General features: G+C 41.9%; 1 protein-coding gene across 3 annotated transcripts in view; it reads left to right on the top strand.

The window, feature by feature from the left end:
- Nucleotides 1-16,919, top strand: part of TSC22D1 (TSC22 domain family member 1) — an 87,960-nt gene that overhangs the window by 50,607 nt on the left and 20,434 nt on the right. Inside the window, exon 2 of one of the 3 annotated variants that reach the window (XM_075591102.1) lies at nt 12,854-13,056. The exons of the other annotated variants lie outside the window; for them this stretch is intronic. Coding sequence (XP_075447217.1) covers nt 12,854-12,887 — 34 coding nt within the window. The 3' untranslated portion in view covers nt 12,888-13,056. Of the gene's footprint in view, nt 1-12,853; nt 13,057-16,919 lie in introns of those variants that run through there. 3 annotated transcript variants of the gene reach the window in all.

Genomic DNA, 16,919 nt, shown 5'->3' with positions numbered 1-16,919 from the left:
TAGATGTCTATTTTATATTTATTTTTCTGATCTTTTATGCTGTCCTCTTGGTTACTGAATTGCTACCTACAAAATATAATATGTTCTTATATATAAAAAATGTTCACTGAATGTTAGAACCCTGGGATCTGAACCTTCTTCAAAGGCTGTGTCAGTCCTCCTTGTGACCTTGGGAAGGTCACATTAACTCGCTGTACCTCGGCTACCAATATTAGATTGTAAGCTTTTTATAGGGCAGGTACTCGTTGTGCCTGGAAAATGCTATGTACAGCCCTGTTTGAAATTAAGAAGAGAGAGGGAAAAAAAGGATTTTTACGCTTGTCCACCACCAGAAGGGGGCGCGATAAAGCTATCAATTCTGTGGGGATGAAAATACCACCAAAGGAAAAGCACTACAGTGGAGATGTGAAGAACAGGGGGAAAAGGAATATGCTAAATGATCTATAGCAGGGGTCTCCAAACTACGGACCGGGGCCACATCAGGCCCGCCACAAGATTTTATCCGCCCCACAGCAACTTGAAATATATATATTTTTGCTCATTATGTATCATTTCCCAGTGTAAGCACGGCATCCTTTCTTTGTATTTGTCACATTTCTCTCTTGTTCTGAATCATAGCATGCTGATTACCCCAAAAAGATCCAAATAAAACTTATTTATTCATTTATAAAAAGATTTTTTTTCTTTGGCCCACAAAAATGTGTAGAATATACGATGTGTCCCTCGTACTGAAAAGTTTGGAGACCATTGATCTATAGCAATCTTGGCAGCTATGTTAAATTGTGCACTCTCCATGAAGGCACCAGATTTGTTCTTTAAGCTTTCCTAGGTATTAACGTTCAAAATCCCCAGGACCGATTATGCATTACAGCACTGCTCTATGCTTCGGAGCGAAATGGCACCTGTCATTAATAGATATTGCTGCTGAAAACCATCCAGCAGGTTACACAATCTGTGTACAATATTTTCTATCATTATTAAACCAAAACTATAGGAAATTATATATTCAAACCTTTAACTCCTTCCACAAAACAAGCAAAAAGGAAATTCAAAACGCCTACAATATGTATTCATGTTCTTTGTGTTCCTTTACTTCGGGTGACATTATATGGGAAATTGTCATGGTTATTTTTCTGTCTACTTCGTTATTCTCCTTTATGCATGCTGCAATCTCCTCGGAAGTCTATATGAGTTTAACTCGCACGATGTTAGTATCTTGCCACCTGAGCATGTCCTTTTCTGCTGTTAAAAAAACATGGTTTTCGTCACGTGTCTGAGGTTACCATGGTAACATTGAGACTGCTCTGGGCCGAACTTCATTTTTTAACCTATAAGACACTTAATATTTGAAACACTTATCACCTCTACAGAGCATTTAGAAATAAAACACTTTGGAAAAGGCAAAAAGATAAAGCAAGTCAAAGTACAAGGCAAAAAACATGGCGATCTGCTCAAACTGCTGTTTTATGTGGGAGTTTAGGTTTGCCTTCACTGAGGAGAGATTTTAAAACTGCAGATGTGAATGTGGAAATTGCTTAGTGGCTGCCTGTCCAGGGCAAGAATAAATATTTATGGGTCCGCTTACATTCACAGTTAACCTGCCGGCTTGGGCAATTAGATTGCCAGCACATCAAGATGGTGACAAGTGTAGAGAAACCGTACACGCGTTAATTCATCCCCATTAGGAGTATAACGTTCCTATCAATAACATTAAAGTAAAATACATTTTTAATATGAGACTTTTTTCAATATTTCTTGTAAAATTCGAAATGCATTTTTGTTTCACTCCAGTGTCTGATCTACAGTATAAAGAATGGTGCAAACTCGATTAGGTAATTTTACACCACAGAGGAATGTCTCCTGATTACACTGGTGTGTAGAACATAGGAGTGAATAATTTACTTTTTTATTTATTTTTTTAAAGATTGTCAACATTTCGCAGTATAGTAGGGTTGTAAAGACAATAACAAACTTACTACATTACTTTTCTCTGCCTTTATAGTCTCAGGTCTCAGCAGTGAACTCTAATTTTATTGGTTCTTCAGTGTACAATGAATCAGTCTTCCTCTTGCTCAGTGACTTAGATTTTTGTGGGATGTCTTTGCTTGGTATTTACAGCCCAATTTGAGAGTGAAGTTTGATGCCAGGGATAATGGTCTCTATTTTTATTTAGTATGTTGCAAAGCTTTCTTTATCTTGCTAAGGAAGACTCAAACATCATTCTTTTGAATTGGGCTAAAATCTTCAAGCGGAAAGGAAGGACAGCTTTGTATCATATTTATGTAACCCCTTCTTAAGTGTGTGTGTGTGTGTGTGTGTGTGTGTGTGTGTGTGTGTGTGTGTGTGTGTGTGTGTGTGTGTGTGTGTGTGTGTGTGTGTGTGTGTGTGTCAGAATATTATACAGCTGTCTGTCCGATTTTAAGGCAGAAAATGGAAAACATGATCCATTCCACATTTTCACATTTGCCGAGACTGTGGGATAGAAACTCCAGTAAAGAGTTTACAGTGGTTCTGGTTTTCACTCACCTGCTCTCCTAATTGAGGAACAGAAATATATTGCAGTTAGTTTGGCAGCGAAAGTCTCTCTCTTAGAGCCTGGAGGCTGGGAGGACGCTGCTCCCCAGGATCCAGTTCAGGGTAGACGGCCCCCACGTGTTGCAGCACCTGAGGATCTATTGGGTCGCTGTCCCCATCTGACAGTTAAGGACTCAATGTTATCTCTGTGTGTTTTATTTAGAGTTGGTAACTGGCTTGCCCGGCCAACATTGCAGATAGGGATATGCATGTGAGATAGACTCCAGACAGGAGTAGATGTTTATTTTTATGATTTTGTTTGTTCCTAAAGTGACGGTGTTTAAAATGTTTAGTGTCACTACTGGAAAAATAAACCACTGAAGGTTGAGGGGTGAGTTCCCCTTGTGTGTATACACGTGTTTGTCCTCCTTTTCTACAAATTAAACCCTAGAACAGGGGCGCGTAAACTTTTTTTTGCCCCCCGCCTTACCTCCTCCGTTGACCCCCCTCCTTACCTCGCGTGGCATCAAATGACGCTGCAGAGTCGTGTGACCGTCGCGTTACCATGGCAACCGTGATATCACTTGACCCCGCAGCGTCAATTGATGCATCATTGCCATGGTCACATGTCCTGAAGCCGGCTGAATCCTGGTAAGTATAGGTTCCAGAGGCCTCGCGCGGTCCCCCGGCATTTCATCTAAATGCCTTGGGGAAGAGCGCAGGACCTCTGCAACTGCTCGCGCCCCCCCCCAAAAAAATGTGCACCACCCAGTTTGCGCACCGCTGCCCTAGAAGACTGTGTCGCGAAGCCTGGGCAAACGGCAGCCCTACATAAATGGAGCCATTTGTCACAAAAAAATAAAAATAAAATAATTATATATATATATATATATATATATGTAAATACAACTGTATGTGTGTGTATTAGTGTGTGTGTGTATATATATATATATATATATATATATATATATATATATATATATATATATATATATATATATATATATATATATGTATATATATATATATATATATATATATATGTATATGTATATATGTATATGTATATATATATATGTATATATATATATATATATATATATATATGTATATGTATATATGTATATGTATATATATATATGTATATGTATATGTATATATATATATATATATGTATATGTATATATATATGTATATGTATATGTATATATATATATATATATATATATATATATATATATATATAAACATATATATTACACACACACACACACACACACACACACACACACACACACACACACACACACACACACACACACATACACATACACATACACACACACACACATACATACACACACTAGCACCCTCTACAGCAGGGGTGGGCAACCTATTTTTCAATGTAGCCACAGGTGTGGCGAATTAGTGAAAATCGCCACACCATGTAAAAATGTAGGTATTATGTTGCGCATGCGAAAATTTTAAACACACGGTTTCAAAAAGTTTATAAATTCTCAGACCATAACCCCCCTCAAGCTCTCTCACCCCCTCAAGCTCCCTCACCCCCCTCCTCCTCTCACCCCCTCATGCCACCACCACTATCTTCCTCCTCATCTCATTTCCCCCATCATCTCATGTAAATCCCCTCATCTCTCCCAGCACCCTTCATCATCTGCCCCAGCACCCTTCATCATCTGCCCCAGCACCCTTCATCATCTGCCCCAGCACCCTCCAACATCTCCCCCAGCACCCTTCATCATCTGCCCCAGCATCCTTCATCATCTGCCCCAGCACCCTTCATCATCTGCCCCAGCACCCATCATCATCTGCCCCAGCACCCATCATCATCTCCCCCAGCAGCCCCCTCATCATCAGGCAGCAACAGCCCTCTACCCCCGTCCCAGGCATCAGCCCCCACCCCTCCCCCGTATCAGGCATCAGCCCCCGTCCCCCTCATCAGGCATCAGCTCCCCTCCCCCTTGGCAGGCATCACCCCCCCCCCCCCGCCCCCATCCCAGGCATCAGCCCCTGTCCCCCATCCCAGGCATCAGCCCCTGTCCCCATCCCAGGCATCAGCCCCCCCCCCGTCCCAGGCATCAGCCCCCCTAGCCCCCATCCCAGGCATCAGCCCCCTTCCCCCCGTCCCAGGCATCAGCCCCCGTTGCCCCCGTATCAGGCATCAGCCCCTGTCTCCCGCATCAGGCATCAGCCCCCGTCCCCCGCATCAGCCCCGTCTCCTAACCAGATTGCGGCGGCTGAGAAAGAAAGGGAAGGAAGTGGTGGTGACGGGCCTGGCCAGGGGAGGGAGGGGATGGGGAGGAGCGTGTCAGCGCATCAACTTCTGGTGCTGGAGGGGAGGAAGCGCGTCACACCACTGAAGCGGGCTGGGAGGAAGGGGAGCGTGCCACACAGCCGGAGCGCGCTCCTTCCCTACCAAGTAAGGCAGGCCTGCACAACTCGTAAAGCGAGAAGGGCCGAACTGCTCCAAGGAAAACAAATTTGGGCCGCGCGGGAAAAATCATCATCATCATCATCATCATCATCATCTCTCCCCCATGCACCTCTCATCATCATCCTCATATATCTCCCCCAGCACCCCTCACTATCAACCTTTGCGATACTCCCCCACCTATCTCTCATACCCCCATCTCTCCCCCTCACCCCATCTCTCCCCCTCACCCACACACATAATACTCCCTCTCCACATCAAATATACAATACCCCCCTTCACACCACACACATCCCACCCCCCCTGCACTTCACATCCTTCTCCCCCCGTGCACCTCACATCACTCTCCCCCCGTGCAAATCACATCACTCTCCCCCCCTGCACCTCACATCACTCTCCCCCCCTGCACCTCACATCACTCTCCCCCCCTGCACCTCACATCACTCTCCCCCCCTGCACCTCACATCATTCTCCCCCCCTGCACCTCACATCACTCTCCCCCCCTGCACCTCACATCACTCACCCCCCCTGCACCTCACATCATTCTCCCCCCTGCACCTCACATCATTCTCCCCCCCTGCACCTCACATCACTCTCCCCCCTGCACCTCACATCACTCTCCCTCCCTGCACCTCACATCTCCCCCCCTACCTCCAATCACCCCCTTACCTCCAATCACCCCCCCCCGCACCTCCAATCACCCCCCCTGCACCTCCAGTGACCCCCCCCCTGCACCTCCAATGACCCCCCCCCTCCCCCTCCAATGACCCCCCCTCCCTCTCTACCTCGGTTTGCTCGGAGGAGGCGGCAGAGAAGGCACGCGCGCGCTCTAGCAGGCACGGAAGTGCCTCAATGCTAGAGCGCGCTGCTGCCTGCAGTTCCCTGAGCGGGCTGATCCGGGAGGGGGGAGAGCGGGCTGATCTGGGAGGGGGGAGAGCAGGCTGATCGGGGAGGGGGGAGAGCGTGGGGGAACGGGAGCGAACTCGAGAGGGAGAGCGGAAAGCCGCCGTGGGCCGCACAGTGAGTGCAGGCCCTTATATTGTGGTTACTCAATTCGCCACACTTTGACTCCCAATTCGCCACAAGTGGCGAATGGCGAAAGGGTTGCCCACCCTGGCTCTACAGGGACTCTCCAGTTTCTGATATACATAGCAGTGAAGTTACTGGTATTACATCCTGGGGTTTTTTTTTCTTTTTTTTTTTTTTTTCTTCAAAATATACTTATTGAGTTTTTCAGGCGTTATATGTCATAATTAACTTACTTTCATTTTGTGTTACATTGTTGTTTTTCTTCTCTTTACTAGATGATCACAATTATTACCTCACATTGGACATTTATACTTATATAATACTTTAAACCTACTAGTCCATTGATCTCTTCATAGTATATGTCGCAGTGTGACTTTACATTCAGATGGTGGTCACATAAGGAAGAGTAGTTATCTGACATCTATTAAGGTTCTTAGTTTACTAAAGTAACTATAACAAATTAACATTCACAAATTAACATTCCACTGTTAACTGTCTCCTTTGGTTTTTTCTTGTGTTTAAGACTTTATCTTCAGGTTCTTTTCCCGCTTCTCCCATGAGCTTTTGGGCAGTCTTGAGAATAGTGGGGACCACCTTCCAACAAATGTGGCTCTGATTCTCATTCCCTAAATGGCATCTAGTCTATTTTGAAAAATTCTACTAACTTGGTTTCCAGGGTTGAAATTGTTGGCGCCCTGTGTTCTACCCAAAGGATAGTTCTTCATTTTCTTGTCGCCATTTCCCAAATTTCTAAAAGTTTTGTTGTTTCCCCCCCCCCCCCCCACACCTGTTGCCACTGATCCAGGTCTCCAAACAAAAGCGGGATGGGGTTTATCTTTAAATCCATTCCTAACCTATCATTTATATATTTCGTTACTTGTTTCCAAAAAGTTTGGATATATCTGCATGTCCAGAAATGATTCACCATGTCAGCTTTGTGATGTTCACATTTTATTATTGACTTGTAAAATTTGCCTATTATATACTGGGACATCAGTGCTCTATGTACTATTTTCAATTGTGTTTCTCTCCAGATTAGACACATTTGTATACCCTGATTAATCCTGCATGAATATCTGTTCCCTTCGTTAATTCTGGGATATCCCTTGACCTTCTGTCTACTTCCTCTATTATTTGCATTCTGTCCTGATTCATGATCAAATCATAAATGGGACCTATGGAGAATTTCTTTTGTTTTGGGGCATGTAGCATTTGGTCTCTTGCTTTCACTGAGATTCAGAGGTTCCGTGTTTTGTAATGTGTTTGAAAAAATGTCATAGGCTGCGCTTATAATGCCGACGTCGCAGCAAAACAAATGTATTGCCGCAGTCGCGTGAGCTTATAGTAAGCGCAACACAACGGAGCAACGGGAGCAATGCTGGCGGCGCGAATTACTGAAGCCGGTCGTCGGAAAGCGAATTACAACTTTTGCTGACGGCGACGGGTAACGTCATCCGACGCCGTTGCACGCACTATAAGCGCGGCCTTACCTGTAGATACGCAAAGAAGTTTGTTTTGGGAATTTGGAATTCTGTGTTTTTCTTGAAACTATTTGATACAGTGGTGGGTGGTGTCTAGAATTTGTTTGGGTTTTACTCCCTTTTTCTTTCCATTGTTGGAAAGTATTTCCCATGTTCTCAGCTGGGAATTCTGGGTTGTTGCACAAGGGCACAAATATTGTTGTGGATTTACTAAGTTTACATTTATTTTGTACCTTCCTCCAGGCCAGGGGCGTGAGATTTTTCTGGGGGGGGGGGGGTTCAGGCAGTTGCAGAGGCCCCGCGCTCTTCCCGAAGGCATTTAACTTAAATGCCGGGGGATCGCGTGAGGACTCTGCAACACTAAAGTTACCATGATTCAGATGCTGTGACGCTTCACCATGGCAACGTGGCATCAAATGACGCCGCGGGGTCATTTGACGGGATGTCACACGGGTCAAATGACGCCGTGGGTCACGTGATGTGACGTCACATGACCCCCACAGCGTCATTTGACACAGCTGCAACTTAGGAGGGGGGGGGCACATGAGCACCGGGGGCAGGCAAGACAGGGGTCGCAGCAGCAAATGTTTGCGCTCCCCTGCTCCAGGCTACTCTTGTAGCTTTCAGTAGGAGAGAGGTTACTAGGTGTTGTGGTATAATTTGTTTTTCTTGCATGGACTAATGCAGTGGGGTTCCAGCTGTCCATATATTGTTTTTCCATTTTGGGAATTGTGAAATTGTTTGTATTAGTCATCCAGTCTCTTGTGTATCTGAATAAACATGCTCAGTTATATCATTTTATATTTGGTACCACTATGCCTCCATCCCTAATGCCCAACTTCAATTTATTGAAGCTAATTTTCGTTTTCTTCCCATTCCATACAAATCTCACAAAAGTTCTATGAATTTCCTGAATGTCTGTGCTTTTAAATGATATCGGTAGCATACACAGAGAATACAATAATTTTGGGAATGCCATCATTTTGATGAGATTAGCTCTGCCTCTGAATGAGTTTATAGGTTTAGCATTTTTTTTTTTTTTAAAGATCGTTTTTTACTTTCTCTATGATGGGTGTAATATTTAGTTTATAAAGGCTATTGAGGTCATTTGGGATATGTATCCCCAGATATTTCATTTGATTGAATGCCCATTTGAACGGTTGTATATCTATTCTTTTTTTAATATCTGGATCATTTTTGATTACCGGCAGTACCTCAGACTTATTAAAGTTAATTGTGTATCCAGAAAGCTTCTGAATGTAATTGTTTTTACTATTGCGGGTATGGATATTTTTGGTTCAGATACAAATAGCAGCATATCATCCGCAAAGAGTGACATTTTTGTTTCCCATTTACAAATTTGTATACACTTTGGATTACCCCATCTGGTTCAAGTACACCAATAGTGTAGGCTCTAAGGCCATGATAAACAGCAGCGGGGACAACGGTCAACTCTGCGTCGTACCTCTTCCCAACGTAAAGTATTTTGATTGTTTGTTTACCATTACTGACACTTCTGGTTTGTTATATATTCGTATGATAGTATTCAGAAAACGGCCTCCAATTCAAAATTGTTTTCTTGTATGGAATAGATGCGGCCATGAAATTTGGTTGATTACTTTCTCTGCATCAAGCCCTAGGATTAATACCTTCCGGACATTAGTGACAGAGTTTCTGCCAGGTACAAATCCTGTTTGATTCTCAGAGATGCTAGTATTATTTTTTTTTTTTTTAGTAGATTCACTAATATTTTGGTCAGCAACTTAAAATACTAAATTTAGGAGTGATATGGGTCTGTACGAGGCATGGTCTTCACAGTCTGTTCCCTTTCTATAGATCACCTTAATGAAAGCTTTGTTAAAGGTTTCTGCTACAGGCTTGCCACATAAGATGTCATTAAATACTTTCTTTCTTTAGCATTGTTATCAAATCTTTGCACATTGTCATATAAAGCTTCCCCCCCCCCCCCCCCCCTTTCACCCTTTGGTGTTATGGGTTTTCACTCAAAGGATTCTGGGAGTTGTGGTCCACTTGCTTTAGCAGTTCCAGCACTTAATAGAAACGCAGGACTACAATGCACAGAACCCAATTGGGATAAGGAAAGGGATCACATGGCACACAGCAGCCAATGAATACAGACACCCTGAGCATCTACTGATTGCCAGCTGGGAAAGATGGCTGATGGCTCACCTGCGGCAAAAATGCTCTTGTCCCAGGCGTGTGGGCGAATGCATTTGTTGAGCCCTTTCTCTTTTTCTCTCTCTCTCTCTCTCTCTCTCTCTCTCTCTCTCTCTCTCTCTCTCTCTCTCTCTCTCTCTCTCTCTCTATATATATATATATATATATATATCCATATATTGATTTTTATATATATATATATATATATATATATAGAGAGAGAGAGAGATGTATCATACCGTCTTAGCCGAGCTTTAATATCTGAAGGTGGCCATACTCAAAGGTAATCTTAGAACACCGAAAGAGAGACTGTTACATGAATACACATTTATGCAACTGTTCGGGACACTTAGCGGTGGCCGAGACCGCAGTTTTATGAGTCACTACTTACATGAGAGAACTCTTTTCCCATGAGTGCTAATGGCCATGTCTATACATACTGCGCTACATGTATGCCCACACAGCTGTCTCTTACACATACAAAAATACTCTATGTAATTCTATCCCTATATACCAATATGGACCACATAGTATCTACACACACTTTTAGTAATGCAACACCCTCTTACATTTCCACACCATTGCTATACACTCCCACTCCACACACACCTTTTGTAAAGCACTGTATACACTTTTTTATTTATATTTACATACACACATACACACATACACACACACACACACACACACACACACACACACACACACACACACACACACACATCACTAACATTCATAGACTATTTAACACCTCAAGTCTTAAATCACATACTACACAGGGGGAGGGATAGGCTCTGGTCACAGATAAAATTCCAAGATGCACTGTTTTTACGTAAAACCCTTGCCTTCTTTATTCAATGTAACATCGCCAGAAGAAGAGATCAGTGTATCTCGAAAGCTCGCACAAATAAAAGCATTTCGTTAGCCACAGAACGGTATCATCTATTCATTCTTGATTAGATATAAATATAGATATAAATGTATATGTCATATATCACCACACTGAGTGCATTCTACAGGGATTTTCTTTTTTTTCTTATGTGTATCTATATAGTTGTCCCTATTGCACCATGTTATTCACACTAAACATAACTATAAGAAGCTGATGCGAGTCTCTCCTACACTCCCTCCCCACATTCCCACATTCCAAACCATAAGAGTGACCTCCCTCTTATTCTTGAGCCTTGCCCAAGCTACTTCCACTAGATGGAGCCTTAAACTAGCTCTAAAGGAGTTAAATATTAGCATAATGACTGGCTACACACACACACACACACACACACACACACACACACACACACACACACACACACACACACACACGTGAAGATGACCTAGGCGCAAATATTTGCGCCTAGGTCATCTTCACCAATTTCTTCTACTCTGCGTTGGTGGGGCCGTGGACCTAATTGGCAGCATCCAGGATAGGGACAGGTAGTCACTGGTAGCACCTCCTCCAGATTTATTTATTTATATATTGTGTTTTATCACTGTATTCAGTTTATATTTCATTTTGATGCGCTATTGTTCTTTCTTCATATATAAATATATATATATATATATATATATATATATATATAAATATTACTTGTGAGCACATTCACATGTCTTAGACAGGTCTGCAACCCTGCTTTTCACCATTAGAGCCTAGCATACAGTGCTTCCATTGCAGCAAGGGATTCTGGGAAATAACATGCAAATGAGCACACAGTGCCACCTTTTGTCTTAAAGTCATTGTGTGTGTGTGGCGCACACACACTCAGGACTTAGTGGTCACTTATGGATCAGTATGTGGTGACACATGCAACACCTGTATAGAGAATATAGGACCTGGTAGATGTAGTCCCAATAGGCACAGATACAGGATTTCAAGGGTGTGAGTGTACGTAAACACCTAGGGGTAAAAGATCCTAAGGGAAACACTAATGGACATCTGTGCAAAGGAATGGGCATATACACAGCCTTGCAGCTACTAAAGATCCCAAATGTCACACTTAACTCGCTAATGGTGCATATATCGATGTACATTTTTGTCAAAGCAGGTAATAGATTTGGTAAATATGTAACCATATGGGAAGTAGCGGTCTAGGCTGCATAATATGGCATGAACAGCAATCATAAGAATATGCTCTATGGAACAAGAACTAGTAAATGCCAGTAAATGTATAAACAGGGGCTAGAAGCTCAGATAACCCTCAATACGAGCCGTGTTAGGGGAAATCCAAGATGGCCTCGTCTCACCGCCGTGATGTCATCAATCCCTGACGTACGTTACGCGGGACGCAGCAAGCTTCATCAGGGTGGGAGGAGTCAAGTCAGTGCCAGCAAGCCTTAGTTATATACCTTGCACTAGGGAGGGTTAAGCGGTCAGGTGATCATAACTGCTTCTTTTAGCTATATATTAGCAACACAATGTAACCCTCAATCCCCCCCCTCCCCCCCCCCAGAAGAATGAGTACGTTGTATAATGTTAGCATCCTTCCTCCTGCTCGCAGTATGTTCTGCTCCTGAATGTTTTTTCGTCTTCTAGTGTTGAACATAATCCCTAGCTTCTGAGGTTACCATGGTAACGTATACACTGGGCTCTGGCGAGTGCTGGGTTTTAAACTCCCGTAAACGTCATATTTCTAACTCTTACATCCAGTGAAAGGAGCATCAGATCTTAAACATTAACACCATGTTGAAAAGGTCAAGATAACTTAAACGTAAAAAGGTTAAATACAAAAAAAACAAAAAACGAGCCTCATGGACCACTGCTTTATTAACCCTGTAAGTCCTAATAAAAAGGGGGATGGTTCAAACTACAATGTGTATAATGATTATGAATTTTAAGGCATGTAAACATGTTTTAAATGCTTCAATTTACATTTTTAGAATAATGGTGACAATTTGTGAAAGGCTGTAAGAAAATAGGCTTTAAATAGTTGGCAGTAATAACATGTAATCCTCATTACAGTGGTACTTAGCCGAGTCCTAAGCAGATTGATTGGATAGCTGTTTTATTTCTAAACCGATTTGGATTAATACAAATCTGAAATATTTTGGCATTTGTAAATGTGGGAAAAGACCTATATAAAAAAAAGTATTTTTCAGTTTGTGCTATTTGCGTGGAAAATCTGTTGTAGTAAGCTGTGTGAACCAACTAAACTGTATAACAGTATATTATTGTGAGCCCTTGTGTAAATCATTTTCTTTCCAGATCACAAATAATACAGAAAAACAGTATTGAGTGATTTGCAATGTTACATGAAGACCTTCCAGCTTCCATCACTTGTCCCATGAAGATGCTGTACATTTCTTATACACGAACACTGTAATATTCATCCATTTGATGTTTTTCCATTTTCGGAAGAAACCAACCCCTTGAAAACTTTGAATGAAATACTCCTGTTCTACGCCATCTTTTTTTTTTTTTTTTAAATCATACACACACACTTTCTGTTAATGCAAAAAGGGCAAAATATATTAGGAGAGCAACTATAATATATATATATATATATATATATATATATATATATATATATATGACAGAAAATATAGACAGCGCCCTTCACACACTACACCTAAATTGCTGCAGCCCTGATTTCACAGACTTTTTTAAGTCCTCACAAACGTTAGTGAAGGGGTCACAAACTCCGTCCTCAAGGGCCAACAACCAGGACAGGTTTTATGGACATCCCTGCTTCAGCTTAGATGGCTCAATCTTTGCTTGAGCCACCTCTGCTGACGCAGGAATATCCATAAAAGCTGGCATAGTTGTGGCCCTTGAGGACTGAGTTGGAGACCCCTGCGTTAGTGTAAAATTGCATCTTCTCAAACACACTGATTGGTTTTCTTACGCCAGTGTAATCATCCTTAATGCAAATATGTTACAAGATTCTAGTTCTTTCAAAACAGAGTTTCAATATCAGCAGGGATTCTGAAAATGTGACATCGGACCTTTGATTGTTTTCTTCACCAAAGGAGAAAGGGAACTTTCCCCATAATATGGAGGGCTGACCTTGCCCAACACACTAAAGGGAGTGGCAAAATGATTACCTCTTAATGTGTTTACAGATAAACGACTTGGGTACCAGTAGCACTTCAGCTTTAACTATTTCAGTGCTAAACTGGCTGTGACACCTGAGCAATTACCATGTAATCTAACGTGCAGTGATATCATAGCTCCCCCTGTCCCTGGCCTCCCAAGTCCTGTAATCCAACTGTAGTTCTTTTAACGATCACCCCTGCGTGCAAGTAAAAAGGCATGAAATACCTCTGGCATGCTGCACTTGTCATGTTTAGTTAATGTCAGAAGGGCACTCAAAAGGTTAACTGATAAATTAGTGCTTCACCCCCACAATTCCTAAAAATAAGGGCAGTGTAATTTAAAATTGATTTCTGTCGTAACTTCATGGAACATGCTAAAATGTTTTCTGGTTAGTGTTTGGTAATGGTATGTTGAGTTTATCCAAAACACCACTGGGCCAACCGAAGTCATGTGTACCAGATGATAAGTTTTGTGGAAATCATGTCCGTAAGAATAAAGAATTCATTGTTTCTGTTGCTCCGACAGATTTTCTGATTTCATCCTCCCATATTACATTTGATCGTCATCTTGGTCTTTTAATTTCTCTAAATCCAGTTAAGTACTATTTTTGTCCAACGATGGTCATTTCTTCTTGTGATATGTCCGGCCCACTGCTAATTTAATTTCTTCACCCTTGAGGTAATGTCACAGACTTTTTGTTTGATTTCAAACTCATTCATTGTTTTTACTGTCTCTGTTGGGAATACCCAGCATACATCTCTCCATACTTCTTTGCGTTGTCAAGTTTCACATGTGAAAGAAACATGGGCAGAATACACTGGTCGAAAACTTTCTTCTTGAGGGCCTGGTTTTTAAGCCATATCAAAAGCTGAAATTAAAGTAAACAAACATTGCTAAAATAATCGAGGACAACTTTTAAGATTGTTCAAATTATAGTTCCTAGGGTACTTCAGACTAAATTTAGCTTTTTGACATTTTCAAAACACCTCCTAAATTATTTTCAGTTGGCCTTTATTTCCCCACTGAAAAGGATTAAGCAATTTTCTAAAATGCAAACATTTCACAGCTTATTGTGTTTAGTGCAAATGGAAAATGATAACGTTGTGCAGGAAAAAGCATATGCTTTATAAAAAACATTCTGGAAATGTAACCTGTTCTCGATCACATTCCCCTGCTATTTGGAACATGGAGGCTTACGTAAATAGTACTGAGTAATACTGTTGATATGTTTTCATTGCCATGATAAGGCTCTACTCTACTTGTTGTTTAGATTAATCCAGTTCCCCCATCGATCTCCTGTGGGGAGGAGCGTCGTAAACAACTTCTCTCCTGAAATAGTTGGTGGTTTTTCCCTGTGATCCCTCACATTTGTTTTGGCCCCTGCCGTGCCATTTGACGGGATAAAAACAAAAGCAACAACTGATCAGAGTGCTATATTTTTGGGACACATGCTATTTCTGATTCATGGGTTGCTAGTTCCGGATTTCTCAAATAAATTGAAGTTCACAGCATACCTTTCTGAAAGTTGTTTGATTGTAATCCCAGTGTACATTGCGAAATGGCACTGCTACTTGACTTTTTTATTTTTTATTTATTTTACAAATATGTTAATTACATGTTTTTATTTCTGCTATTCCATATGCTTCCCCATTTATCCAATAAGCTTATCTGGTAAGCCTTTTATTAGCAGATTTTTCTCTGTTACCTTTTGAATGTGGGGAATTTCCTTGCTAGTAACTAGGGTTGCCAGGTGTCCAATATTGAACCGGGCTGTCCTGTATTTGGAAACTCTGTACAGTAAAAAATGATAAGTACTGTAATACTGGACATGTATGTGTCCGGTATTTTCCTCCCTGGACATAGTGACCTCACGCACCTTTCACCATTGAGTCCAGTATTTTTGGAGAAGCCAAATGGCAACTCTACTAGTAGCATGATATCAGATGAGCTCTATTTGATAAAGCACTGAGGACACAATACCTCTAAAGATCGTGAAACAATCCTGGAGGGAAAAAGCTTTACAAATGTTTTGAGAAAAAAATGTGTATATATTTTGCACAAATATTAATGATGTTGGGTGTGGAACACTTCTCATCTTGAATGGGAGTGTTGTTATAAGGAGAAAACAGTTTTTACTATTAATAAAACACCATTGCATTCCATGACACAGTCTGTCAAATAAAGCAATGTTAACAAACCGTCATTATAATCATTCATGGAGCTCTCCATTTATTTCCACTGTGGACTATAAATCATGCAGCAGATTCCAACCAGTTTCAGTTTCTCTGAAGCCAAACATGCTTTTAGCTATGTTTATACTTTTAGATATGCTAGCCATCCTCTTTCCTTTTCTTAGTTATGTTGTTCCTGGCTCTTCATAATTTAATTTGTGTTCTAATGTACATACTTCTTTAACCATTTGGGTGCCCTTATGATATGAAGTCTGGTAAGCCAAGGGGCCCTTAGGACTACAGCGTACGTTCAATGCAAACCATGTGAGCTTATTACACACAATAACACACCATGAAAAAGGAAGATATTGCACCCCAGTGGGATACCACTTCTCACAGCCAGATAATTCCATAAATCATTTAAAAATCCAAATCCTCAATGGAATGTTAAAAACCAAGAATGGAAAACATTTGAACTCAAAATGATCATTCTCTTTGATACTAAAACAAGAGGACTTAATGCTGATATACTGATATACCCACATTCATAATTTTTTGTAATTTTTCCACCTGCATCTCTGTAAATTTTACAATTAACCCCCTCTCCCCCATGCATTCCCACACCTATGTACAATGCTGAAGGTTGTAGGGTCCTGTGTCTCACTGTCCCTTTTATCCATTTATTGCCCTGTCTGTTTATTCCTTCTATGCATCATCTGCCTTGGATAGCTACAGCTGAACCCCGTTATAATGCGGTCCTCGGGGTCCACACGATACGACTGCGTTATAACCGGGATCGTGATTTTTAAAAAAATGCCCGCTGCGATCAGGGATTCCGCGTCCGCCGGAGGGGTGAGCTGGGATAACTCTCCCAGCTCTCCCTGAACCCGGCGTTGCAGCGGCAGCCCCCCCCCCCCCTACCCACAGCACTTACCCGCAACAGCTGATCTGTGTGCTGTGCAGAGATGCTTTGAGTCTGCGAGAGGGGGAGGGAGCGTGGGGTGGATCTCAGTCAGGAGAAGCCGGGCAAGAACCAGCTCCCTTCTCTTCTCCCCCGCCCCCCC

The sequence above is a fragment of the Ascaphus truei genome, chromosome 3, assembly GCF_040206685.1.
Source record: "Ascaphus truei isolate aAscTru1 chromosome 3, aAscTru1.hap1, whole genome shotgun sequence".
Lineage (NCBI taxonomy): Eukaryota > Metazoa > Chordata > Amphibia > Anura > Ascaphidae > Ascaphus > Ascaphus truei.
Note: the sequence above shows the minus strand (reverse complement) of the source record. Positions and strands in the feature narration are given on the sequence as shown.